The 12,533-nt window shown below is 36.6% G+C and overlaps 1 protein-coding gene across 8 annotated transcripts in view; it reads left to right on the top strand.

The window, feature by feature from the left end:
• PATJ (PATJ crumbs cell polarity complex component) overlaps nt 1–12,533 on the top strand; it is a 165,211-nt gene that overhangs the window by 10,295 nt on the left and 142,383 nt on the right. For all 8 annotated transcript variants that reach the window (XM_072868998.1, XM_072868999.1, XM_072869001.1 and 5 more), the window contains 6 exons: nt 757–948; nt 2,286–2,425; nt 4,216–4,414; nt 6,083–6,211; nt 7,972–8,184; nt 11,925–12,027. In XM_072868998.1, coding sequence (XP_072725099.1) covers nt 757–948; nt 2,286–2,425; nt 4,216–4,414; nt 6,083–6,211; nt 7,972–8,184; nt 11,925–12,027 — 976 coding nt within the window. The remainder of the gene's footprint in view (nt 1–756; nt 949–2,285; nt 2,426–4,215; nt 4,415–6,082; nt 6,212–7,971; nt 8,185–11,924; nt 12,028–12,533) is intronic.

The following is a 12,533-nucleotide window of genomic DNA, read 5'->3' as shown; positions in this document are numbered from 1 at the left end:
TATTTAAGACCGTGCTTTGTGACTGTGGCATAATGGATTTTATATCCAGTATGTTCAGAATTATCATATCTAGAAAATTTTGTTTTTCTTGAAATTCTTTTTAAGCATGTCCCTCATGGGCAGTTTCATTCAGGATGGGATTTTTCAGTTTACTGTGTCGCACTGGGAATATTTCTGCATTTCTTCATTATCTGTCAGGACTAGACATTGAACTGCAAGTTCTAGCAATGATAACATGTCCAATGGTAGTTAGTTTGTACCCTAGGCACTCTCTGGGGAGGAGATAATACAAACCAGGCCTTTGGCTCCTGAGTGACTAAGTGACTCTTAAAAAATTTGGATTCTTGTGCCAAAATTGTCTAGGTTTGCCTGACAGTTGCAACAGTGCTTGAGTGCCTCTTTAATGTTGTTGCTTTTGCGTGTGTTGTTTCTGGAATATCAGGGTGAAAAGAGGATAATGGGCACGGGCAGGGAAGCAGAATGAAAGAAATGGAGAAAATGAGTGGAGTAGAAACACAGCTGAAATGTTCAGGGAACTTTTCCTTCTGAAAAACAGCTTAAACTTGATATGGTAGCTTGGTTATAGCTTATATATTAACATTGCCTAATTTATACAGGTGAGTATGTTTGTGTGAATAGGCATATGTGAACATATGTATGCTTGCTTCTTTGGCAGTCTTCACACAAGATGATATATGTGGAAATCTCTTTTTTTGTTTTTAATAGTTTCTCTACATCTTTGTTCATTTTCAACAGCTCAATTACATGCCTCCTGACCGTTCAGTAGATTTTGATTTTACTAAGAGAGGGCTACTAGTGTTTGCTGACAAATCAGTTGCTGCTGGGAGCGTGTATACACCTTGCAGTTCAGCTGAACCCAAAGCATCTACCTTCACTCCAAACCTGGGAGTTAATGAATTTAATGCCATCATCCAACAGATGGCAAAGGTAAGGCTCTCAGGATCAGTGAACCAAACTTATTTTCCTTTAATGTCAAACTTCCTTGCAGGCTTTTGGAGTACATTTTCAAACATACTCTTTTGTTGTGTACTGGGAGTGTGGTGCCTCCTAGCCAGTAAGAGAGTAGAAGTGCTGAGGATAACTTTTCCGTGTGAAAGATAATGTCAGCAATGGAAAGTGGTTTGGTGGTGGTTTTTTTTTTCTTTGCCAATTTTTTTGTCTTACTTTCTGAAAAGAAATTTCAGTTGCCAGAAAACTTTTTTGGTATTTGATGACACTTGATTGGAAATGGACATTTTTGCAGAAGCTTGTTTTGATGGAGAGACTTGGTTTATCAAGTACATTTTAAATTGGAAATGTCCCAACTTTGTTAATATATGAAAAGTTCAAATGATTAAAAGAACTGGCATGTAGTATTTTATTTAACTCTTCATTTAGTATGTCTTAACTTTGCCAGACAGATGCTGATTTCATTAACATGGGATGTAGCATGTACCAGATGCTTATGGAAGTTGTACAGGTGCAGACGTCCACCCATGTGGGATTGGCATTTATACCACAAAAGTATTGTTCTGTGTTACTTTGAACCATTAATTTAATTGGTTAGTCATGCCTTTCTATATTAAGTAACTGTTGCTAATTGACTACCTTAATGTAGCTGTAATATTTTGAGCATAACTCCTCTCATTAGTGTGTCATTAACTCATCAGGTAAAAGATTTAGCAGTAAAGACTGCACATTATTTTGGATAAAACAGCTGTGACAGCAGTGCATTCTCTAAGTAATATTTCCCAGTAAACAACCCCAGAAATCTTGTATTAGAACTGAAAAGCAGGCAGTTGCAAAAGCAAACTTTTTTTAGCATTAAGTGTGAAGTTGCAGGGAGGGGAAGGAAATTAATTTCTCTATTTAAAAGCTGCAATCTTTTGAACGCACACCTAAAAATCAGCATTAAAAGCAAGGGGAGCCAAAAGACAAGTAATTTAGTTTAGCTATGCAGCATTTCCAGAAATCCCAAATATATTGCTCTAGACAGCACTTCGTTCATAGTTTTCATCCAGTTTGGAATTCATCTCATAATGTGAATGAAGTGTGAAAGCAGCTCTTAAATTCCCTGAGGTTTCAGAACCTCAGAGTGCTTGCATATCCAATACTCTGCTATATTAAAAATAATAAATGGAGGAGCTTTTATAGAAATAACATATTCAGTATTTTGCCTTTGTTTAGTCTTAGGAGGAGAATAATTCTCCCGGTGTTCATAAATTTTAAACTAGCTCATTCTATTGCATTAAAAATTAGTAAATCGTTTTTTTCTGTTTTATTAGGGGAGACAAATAGAATCAATAAAGATTGAAAAGCCTTCTGTTGGAGGTCTTGGATTTAGTGTGGTTGCCCTTAAAAATCACAGCTTGGGAGAAGTTGGTATCTTTGTCAAGGAAGTCCAGCCAGGAAGCATAGCTGACAGGTGAGATCTTTATAATTGTATCGGAAAATTGCAGTATTTCCATGAAGGGAAAAGTCACGACTTTCACATTGAAAACTCTATCAGACTAACATGTTTGTCTGGGTTATCTGGTGGGATATTTTGATGGTGGTATCTTGAATTCTGGCTTTTCAACTTAAATGGACTTGTGTTTTGAGGATCAGATTTTCAGATGAGTTTTAAATATCTGAGCCATTCATAAATGGAATTTCCAGAAATCATGACTCACTTAAGAGAATCTTGAATACTGATTAAAAAACAAAAGAAAACTCAGAAAAGAATACAAGGAAAATAAAAATTAGCCTCTGTTTGAATTTTTATGCATTGTGTCCCTGAAAGATTTTTTTTCCCCTTGTTTCTTTATTTATGTGCCTGTGACAATGCCCTATTTAGAGTTGGTTTTACTGTTTGTTTCCTGTGTAAATTTAGATCCAGTCCTCCCAACAGATCCCTGCACAGATGTCATCATAGAATCAAGGCTTCAGGCAGTTTCTTCCCGTATTGTCTGTGGGTTTTCACCCAACAACAAAAGACAGAGCAATCCTTTAAAAATAAAATGTGATTGTAAAACCACAAGAGTTGGCATGAGACAAATGCAGTGCTTGGAATTATGTTTCAAGAAAATGTGTCTAGATTTCAAGTCATTGGTGTCACTTTTTAAATAACACATGTCAGGAAGTGCCAACACAGGATGACAAAAAGAGTGGGGAGAGGTTGGAATGATAATGGCTATGGGCCCACAGAGAACACACCAGAGAACACTTAAAGAAAAGCATATTAGGCTCTTTCAAAGTAGAGACAGATGGACTGATCCGGATGTCAAAGGAGGGTGAATATCTCACTTTAGGATTTGATGACCTGCTGCTCACTTTCTTTGATGAGAGAATCTAAAATATGGTTAGTGCTTGAAGAAAGTGATTTCTGGGAAACATCTTAAACATTGCATGATGGAAAGGAAGTTTAAAATGCGTTAGTTAATATGTGCAGTTATATTGTTTCTGAGTTTATAAATTTCCCCAGCATGCTTCCCATTTTGCTTCTGAGACAAGATCTCCTGGAGACTTTTTTTGGATTCCTACAGAGCTTTGAAGGCAGTGTCTGTCTATGTAACAGTTTGGTCTCGTGCTCAGAATGAATATTTAACAAAGGAGATGAGTGATGGTTTCTCTCTTGTCACAAATCTAAATTCATCACTAGGGTGAATTAACTGTGAAATTTATATTATCTTAAGGTATAAGTTGAACTGTGTATTGCTCAAAGAAAGTTTGATGTTTGAAGTTTGATGCTGTAAATTTTGAGTAAAATATAAATATGCAGCTCATCGATCTTTAGATGAAATAATAATACAAAACAATATCATAGCCTGAGTTGTGGGTGCTTAGAGATAGTATCGGGTAGTGCTAAACATAATGAAGAATAGTTCCTAGTTCATTGTATAGCTACAAAAAATAATTTTTTTCGGCCCTGTAATTCAATATCATCAAGAAAGGATGAGAGAATTTCACTGAATTTTGAATAGAAGCAAAGGAAAAAATTGAGCAAATTTCTGTACCATAATAAAGTTGGAACAAAATATGGCTGGGCAGTTCAGTAGAGTGTGGATTGCATGTCGTTTGTGTGTTGGTGAAGACTGTCTAATAAGCAGATTTTTAAAATATATAAATATTTAACCATGCATAGCTGTGTATTTTGCATGTTCATATTTAAATTACACAAGCCTGTTGTGAAGTCACTATGCTGCATTTTAAAATTTCTTTTAATGTTTTGTTAAGGGATCAAAGACTAAAGGAAAATGACCACATACTGGCCATTAATTGCACCCCATTGGATCAGAACATTTCCCATCAGCACGCTATTGCCCTCCTCCAGCAATCCACAGGATCTCTACATCTGGTTGTTGCTAGGGAGCCAGTTCAAGGAAACAGCAGAACTTCGGCTGTCTTATTAAGTGATATAAATCCACCTGAGACTGTGAGTTGTTGTAATACTGTCAAAATCAGATTTTGAACTATGCTGGATATTTTTTTGTGGTTGTAAGTGTTTGTGTTAGCAAGCTTTACATATAGGGATTTTTTTATTTAATCAGATTTTATATGTGATGACATTTCATTTAGACTGATCATGCAATAAGTATAAGGCATCCATTGCAAAGCTGCATGAAGTTGTTATAAAATAGATCCCGGGTTTTTATGGGATAGCAGAAGCTTTAGTAGATCAACATATTCTTAGCAGCAGGGTCTGTTCAGCATAGGCTGGGTAAAGCATTTTACGAGTATACCCAGCTGAAACCTTCTTGTACTCAGCAATTAAAGATGCTCTGATTACATCTTAAAAGAGTGTAAACATAACTTATCATGAGCACTGCTTGAAATATCCCAACCAATTTAAACTTAAACTGCTCAAAACAAAAAGCCTTGTCTTTGTTTTAAAAACAAAAAAAAGTAGCTGTTAAAGAACCTCTGAATCCTTGTTTATTTATCAGGGTTTTTTTAATCTGCAAACTTCATTGATTGATTGTGAACCCTTTTGTTTTCTTGAACAAGGAGAGATTGTCACTGGGACATGTAATACGCTAGGGCTGAACTTCCATCTGTGTTCAAACCATATGGTCCAGGTGGCTTCACTGAATTTGGTTGAACTGCACACCTAAATCCAGGGTTTGCAATATTGGAATCTTAATTTATTATGCTAGTAGGTTTTGATGAAAATCTGGTTAAGAGCAGTGCTTTTCCTTATTCTCAGTAATTATTTCCCTCATGATTATTACAGAGCTAGTGAAATCTGAAGGTTTTAGTGGATAATCAATATTGTTTATTGCACTGAAAATTTTAAAGAATTAAACTTTAACTGCTTTTTCATTGAAAGATCTGCACTGAACAGACTAACAAAATAAAACACAAATATATATCTCTACAGGGGGTCTTTAAACTTCTTTTATGATATTTAACTGGCTTTGGCAAAGATTTTCAGTATGCTAATAAATCCTTTATTCACAGAAGACTTAAATCTGCCTACTTTGCTCCATTTTGGTTTCTATGAGATATTAATCTGACAGAAACATTGGCTGGGTTTGGGTTGCCTAACAGCTTTGTTATTTTCAGATTGTCTTGTAGAACATAAGGTCACAGTACAGTGTAGCTTAGAAACATGCTTCCAATTCAGTATGGCAGAATATCGTACTGTGCTATTAATTCAGCGTGTACTGGTGGTGTTTAAGAGTGTGTAAGTGAAAGAACAAAATAAGAATTTGGGCAATGCTAAGTGAAAACTAGGCCAGTGCAAGCTCCCTGCCTCTGTTTTCCTCTGTTGTTTGCAGTATTCTTGATTTATGAAAAACTAAAAGGATAGTTTTCATTTTGGCAAGAAAATCTTAAAATTGCTTTTTCTTAGTCAAGCTTTTTCCTAGTATCCTGTTATCCTGAAAGTGAAGGACAAAATGTATGTTTAAAAACAGATGAGAAATCCCACTGCGTATTTATAAGGAAATGAAGCTGACTGAACAAAACCCAACAGATCTCCAGTACGTGGGGTAGAGAGAGAAAATAGCTCTGATTAATTCTTGTCATTCCTGGTACATGTGAAAGTGAGAAACATTAAAGATCGACTGAAATTAAAATCTCCTGTTTTTATTAATTGCAGATTCACTGGGGCCACGTTGAAGACATTGAGCTGATTAACGATGGTTCAGGATTAGGCTTTGGAATTGTAGGAGGAAAGTCGAGTGGAGTAGTTGTAAGAACAATTGTTCCTGGGGGATTAGCAGATCGGGTAATTTGTTATATTATGTCACTTCTTGTTTGATTGTAAAGTATAATTAACTGGTTTTGACACTCTTAAAATAAACTAATATACTTAAACAAAAGGAAGCTGATAGCATCAAAGTCTGAATGCCAACATACACTTTATAAATAAATATGTTGAAGGTATGATTGAGGAAAAAGCACCTGATATGAATTAAGTTGTTTTTCAGACATGCTTTGGCTTTTATAACATTGTTGAACATGCAGAAGTTCTGAAAAGTTGTCTAACCTTCTAATATTTTCAATACTTTTGATATTTTCAGTCTTTGGTCAGTCTGGGGGAAGACAAATACTCTTAATGGATTTGCACATCCTCTGTAGAATTTGGCACATTTGGCAACATCTATAGGGACAAACTCTCCAAATGAATTGTCGGGAAAGAGAATCTGCCCTATTGAAGTAATTGTTTTGCAAGATTCAGTTTATAGATTGAAGATATCCTGTTTTTATTGGGTTTCGTTTTAAAGGGGTTTTGATCCCTGCCTTGCAGTCTGACCGGTTCAAGGAGACGCTTAGGATTGATGCAAAGCCTTTTGAAGTTACTGGTATCTTTTTAAAGTTGCACAGGTAGTTTGCAACCTTTGCTAATCTTTAGACTCAGTGCTAAGTGTTGCTACATTTCAGGAGTAGAACACATGCAATAGCAAAACAGATTTGGATTTTTAATGTGAATTTGGTCATGACAAGTTACAATATTTGAGGTCTGGAACCCATGCAGACAAGATCCACTAAGATACAAAAGAGAGAGGCTAAGGTACTTCCTCTACTATCGGATGGAAATGAAAACTGGAGATTGACAGCTTTACTGGAAAATGTTGGCTTTTGCTTGACTGCCTCCCTCTGAACCTGTCATGTATAAATGAGTATTTTTTAATTATTGTGTAACACCTGTTTTGCTGTAAGGAATAAAGTGTTTTGGCTGCAAATGAAGCATGTAAGTTAAGAACTCACCACATCATTCTCAGCTGAATGAGACATCATTAAGAACATGTGAAATAATGAGCACATATACATGTTCAAATTGGATGAGTTTGTAAATGAGTTTGAGTTAGTTCTGGGAATAACTTTGCTATGATTGCTGTATAAATCAATGCACCTAAGGTGGTGGAGCTCTGCTGATCAATACCAGCTGAGGATTTGGTCCTATGAATGCTTGCTTATAATAGAAATGATGATGTAGGTCATGAATCATAATTATCATGTAAAAAATGGTTTGTGTGGAGTCTTGTTACCTTCAGTGGATTTACTCGCTCAAGTTGGAGCTAGTCATATGAGAAAAGAATTGCCAGGCTAATATAGAAGTATTAGGAAAAACTCTAGAAAGTCCTAAATCAAAATGCTGTGCTTTTTATTCTAACCCCTATCCGATGAGGAGTATTCTATGAAACAGCAGTACATACCAACCTGGGAGATTATAAAACACTGTTGCTGTCTGTTTTCTCCTAAACGAGAACAGTAACCACTTTCTTAGAAATGGTGCTATTCAACTTGTGTATCTTGCTCAGTTTTGGAAAGGTTAACTTACCACTGTTAACTACTGTGGAAAAAAGAGTGCAAACACTTCCCTGAATTATTTAGTATGTTGCTGTGGTGGTCAATTTTATGGTATTTTCTTGCATTGGCTCTCATGGCCATGAAGATGCCTGTACAGAGTTTCAATTTTGTAATGGAAAAGATATTTTCTGTATAGTCTGGAAACATTATTTGCAATTTGATTTATGTTTGAAGGATGGGAGGCTCCGGACAGGAGATCACATCTTACAGATTGGAGGGACCAATGTGCAAGGAATGACCAGTGAACAAGTTGCCCAAGTGCTGAGAAACTGTGGGAATTCTGTTAGGATGATCGTTGCAAGAGACCCAAAGGGTGAAATTACGGAGACTCCACCAGCTCCTGTGAGCTGGCCAGTCAGTACATTACCTTCCTTTCAACATGGGAATGTAAGTATCTGGTGTTTACTTATGACGTTTTTATGTATGTTTGTGGCTTGTGATCAGAATGGAGGAGGAGAACAGAGTGTTCTTGAGACCTAAAGTGCTTCTCCTGTTTTGAGTTTCCAGGTGTCATATGCATGTATTTAAGTGGTCATTATTAGAGCCCTGCCTTCTATAATTTTTCCCTTTTTCCTATAGGTTATTAATACCTATAATCTTGGGATCGGAATGACCAGCTTTACAGAATTTATTTCAGAGTGGGTAATTTAATTACCAAGACCATAAACGTTATCGATAAATGGTACTTTTAGTTCTCCTTCTTAGCTCATTACAATTTTGCTAATCAATCATTTGTAAGTGGATTTAAAACTTGACTGTGAATTTCCCTGTGAAATCCAGAGTGCCATGGCCACACCAGAATTATTCAGCACAGTCATCTCTTTATGAAACATAAGTGTAATGTTTTCATAGTCTACGCTACTGTCTGTGATAGGAAATATATCTAAAAATTTTGAAACTTGTTTTAGCAAATCTTATCATGGTCATATCAAAGTCTCTTGTTTTTGAAGTCATTCTTTTCAGTTTTGAGTAATTAAAATCAACAAATGCTACACTAAGTGTACAGTAGGTCTCGAAACATAAACAAAGCTGTGCTTGTTTACCATCTGCTACTACAGTGCTGCTTAGATTTAGGTGTAGAATCTGAGTAGCCTTTTCTTTCTTGTCTGGTTTCTTGAATATGAGTGGAGAGAGCTATTTTTTTTGAAGCACCATTTTTAAAGGTCTAGCGGTCATATTGTTACAAACTCACCTTCTCCCTTACTGGACATAGTCACTGCAAAGGCAGCCATTAGCTTTGTGTCTTGCGTCTCTCTGGAAGACTACTGTGGCTGAAGCTGTCAGTAAAGTATTTTGGGTCCTTCTCAAGCTCCTCTTCTCAGAAGAGGGATTGGCGTAGTAGGAAACGTGAGTGGCAGAGAGATGGGAGGAGGTAATCTCTGTACGTAAGGTTGGAGTCTTAAAAGTGGGCTCGTCTAATACTCTGAAAAAAGGCTTTCCTAGAGAATCAGCATTGTTATGAAGCACTTCCTTTCTGGCTGTATCATATTTCCCAAGGCCTGTATTAGGAAAAAATAACATGGTCCTAGTTTTGTTTCCTCTACAAAGTACTAGTTTTCTCTCTTACCCTCCTCAAAGGCAGGCCTGTTTGTCACTAATCGATCCCGAGCATTGTAGATGCTGCAGCCTTTCTAAAATGTTATTCCTTCTGGATGTCTTTTCAGTGTCCTCCTTATTCCTGCTAAGTAGTTTAGAGGGGGAAAAAAATCATGTTGCAATTTCATCTACTTCTTTCTGAATGTCATCTATTGTTTTCTGAACTAAATAGTACCTTCATATTTAGCTTTGAAGAAACTCCTCTTCCTGGTGTTGAGAGAGATTTGCTGAAGTCAAGAATAGTGGCTAATCTGAATGTATTTGTTAATTTAATGATGATTTTAAGTGACACCTTTCAGTTTGTGTCTGATTTACAACAGAACTTTTCCCTATAATCTCTCTCTGGTTTCTGAGCACTTTCACTAGCTGTGAGCTTTGGAATAGAAAATATTTTCCTTTTCTTTTTTGCAAACCAGCAGAATGGCATTTTTAATATATGGTTAGGTTTTTTCAGTTTTATATTAATATTTGATTTCCTTTAAATTTCCTGTAGTAGAGAATAACTGAAACTACTTATGTCTGTGCATAGGCACAAGAAAACTGTCATATTATCTGTACTCTCCAAGATACTGACAGCAATGTTAGCAGCCTACTTGTGCTGACTGTATTTAGGACTCTGTACTTTGATTTTTCCAGACTCCACTTCTAACGTTTTGCATCCTACCACTAACATTACTTAGAGAAAATTTCTGTAGTGCCAGAGCACTGACTATGAAGGGCTTTTGACTGTCAAAACAGCAGGACTCTCAAGGCCATAGGTCCATTTCAGATGTTGCTACAGGTTTGTTTACTCTTTTGGTTCCCTCTCCTAAAGATAAGTGACAGAGCATCCAAACTTAGCTTCATCTCCATCAGCGTCTTATGGAGCAAGAGAGTTGGAAAGCATTTAATGAGCTTAATGAGTTGGCTAGTGGAGGGACGTGTGCGTGATAAGAAAGGAGATGGCTGTCCATCGATTTCTCTTTCAGTGAAAAGTGAAAAGGTACGGCCATAACTTTGGTCTGCTTTTAATATAGGTCCTTCCAAAGCTGATATTTGGCAAGCATTTGATTAAACTTCTCTTTTGTTCACTCTCTTAAGAAATGTTTTTCAATTTCCCGGTCCATTTTTTGCTGCTGGCAGTGACACTATCCCTCTTGATTTCATCACTTTAACAGACCTTACTCTGATCATCATCTTCTTTTTGATCTCATTGGGCTGTATCTGATTACTGAAAACAAACAACTTCATGTATTGTAATTTATCCCTTGCAATCCCAGATCTATGTGCTTGATTGTTTTTTCTCTTTGGTATCACCAATGTCTTTAGTGTGTCCTATTTGAACTCTGTCTTGCAGTTTTGATTTTTACTTGTCAGAGTAGAGTTGCACAGGCGTACTGAGGCCAGCTTTGTGGGGACCTTTTTCCATATACTTCTCCAGCGTAAGCTCCAATCATATTGTAATCTTAGCTGGTGGCTTTTATGGTTTTTTGGTAATTGTAGTAAGTGGAGGGTTCGGAGAACATGTCATGTGCTTCTCTTTTCAAGTATTGTTTGTTATGAGAAGTCATCTTATCAGTTCAACAATAAAGCATTTTCAAATGAATACTCTCCCTTCCTCTGTTAGGTCTTAAAAATAATTTTCATTGAATGCGAACTAGTGAGTCTTTTGCTTCCCATTGCCTTAGACAACCTGGAGGCTTCCAGTGCTCTTTGCAGTTTGGTGGCGTTCAAATCTGAACAGGATCATAGCAAACTTGTTAAGCTGATGTGTGTAAGATTGACTTTTGGAATGGTTTTGTGTTTGGGATCTAGCATAAAAACAAACTATAAGCTCAAACACCTACCTACTCTCCCATATTTGCATGTAAGTAGGCAACTTCTGTAGTAGAGATGTGCCTACTATGTATACACATGGTTTCTTTCATTGCAGGGCATTGAACCTGTTTCTGTTTTGAGACCCCTTTCCTGTGGCCCCTCACTTCCTTAGTAGGTGAGATAACAAGGAGAGATAAACATCACTTTTTCTGACAGAAATGTGTGATGTGATTAACACTGTGTATTTATACCAGGTTTTTTTGCTTCTTAACTGTCCAGTAGAAAGAGCTCGGGCAAGTGGATTCATGACACTGATTATCAGGACTAACATATGAAAGGGAGAGAAGAAATTCTGAGGGCATTCAGGGTTTCTGTTGTCTTGTGGGATTGACTGGGAAGTTTGTTGTTACCAAGTGGCAGTGGAATCCAAAGGGAAATGGCCCCCAAGCAGTCTAAGGAAAACCTTTGTTTTCCATAAAATATAAATATTAGACTTCTGACAGGTATGTGGAGAAAGTATTAGGAAAGAATTTTAAAAGCAACTAATGACTTTGGGTGACACCTTATTTTCAGCAAATCTTGGGTATATCTCTCTTGCAAATATGATCCCTCCTAAAACAGGAAAATCAAAATCACTGCTCACTTCTGAAGATCTTAATTAAGCTGCAATGTTGTAATGGTACTGGGAAATTATGAGATATTTTTTTTTTTACTGTCTTGTGCTTTACTTATAGGATAATACCAACCTTTTTGAGACCTATGATGTTGAACTTATAAAAAAGAATGGGCAAAGCCTGGGGATAACAATTGTTGGATATGCTGGCACATGTGATGTAGGTGAGTTCTACAGGATTTAGTAAAGTCTAGGACAGAGGCTTCTCAAATACCCTTTATTTACTATGGGGAAAATGGATAGCACTTCTTTGAAACAGCGTAACTTACAAAATCTATGAAGAAGATATTTGGAGAACTTGCTGCAAAGTGAAATTCAGCCACAAAAATTTTGAGTTGTAATTAGCTTAAAAAAAAAAATTCCCACTTGACTGCTGGACTGTGAATTCTACATGGTTGTGTTGTTGCTGTGCAAGACATTAAACTGTAACAGACAGTTCCTGCACTAACAGACTCTAACACAGTCAGGTTCCTGTCCAGACTGTTCCTTATTTTGCCCCTGTGGTATATAGCACAATTCAGATAGTGCATTTTAAGAAGAATTTCAAAAACAGAGTATCGGACATCCCCAGTTTGCGTTAACTTTTGACTGGCATCTTCAGTATGTACAAAATAGCTCAACCGGCAACTTTTGTTTGTTTATTGAACTGTAGGTGTTAGAGTGCAAATGA

This window comes from Ciconia boyciana, chromosome 7 (assembly GCF_034638445.1).
Source record: "Ciconia boyciana chromosome 7, ASM3463844v1, whole genome shotgun sequence".
NCBI classification, from domain to species: Eukaryota; Metazoa; Chordata; class Aves; order Ciconiiformes; family Ciconiidae; genus Ciconia; species Ciconia boyciana.
The sequence above is the reverse complement of the archived record's forward strand: the minus strand, read 5'-3'. Positions and strand labels throughout refer to the sequence as shown.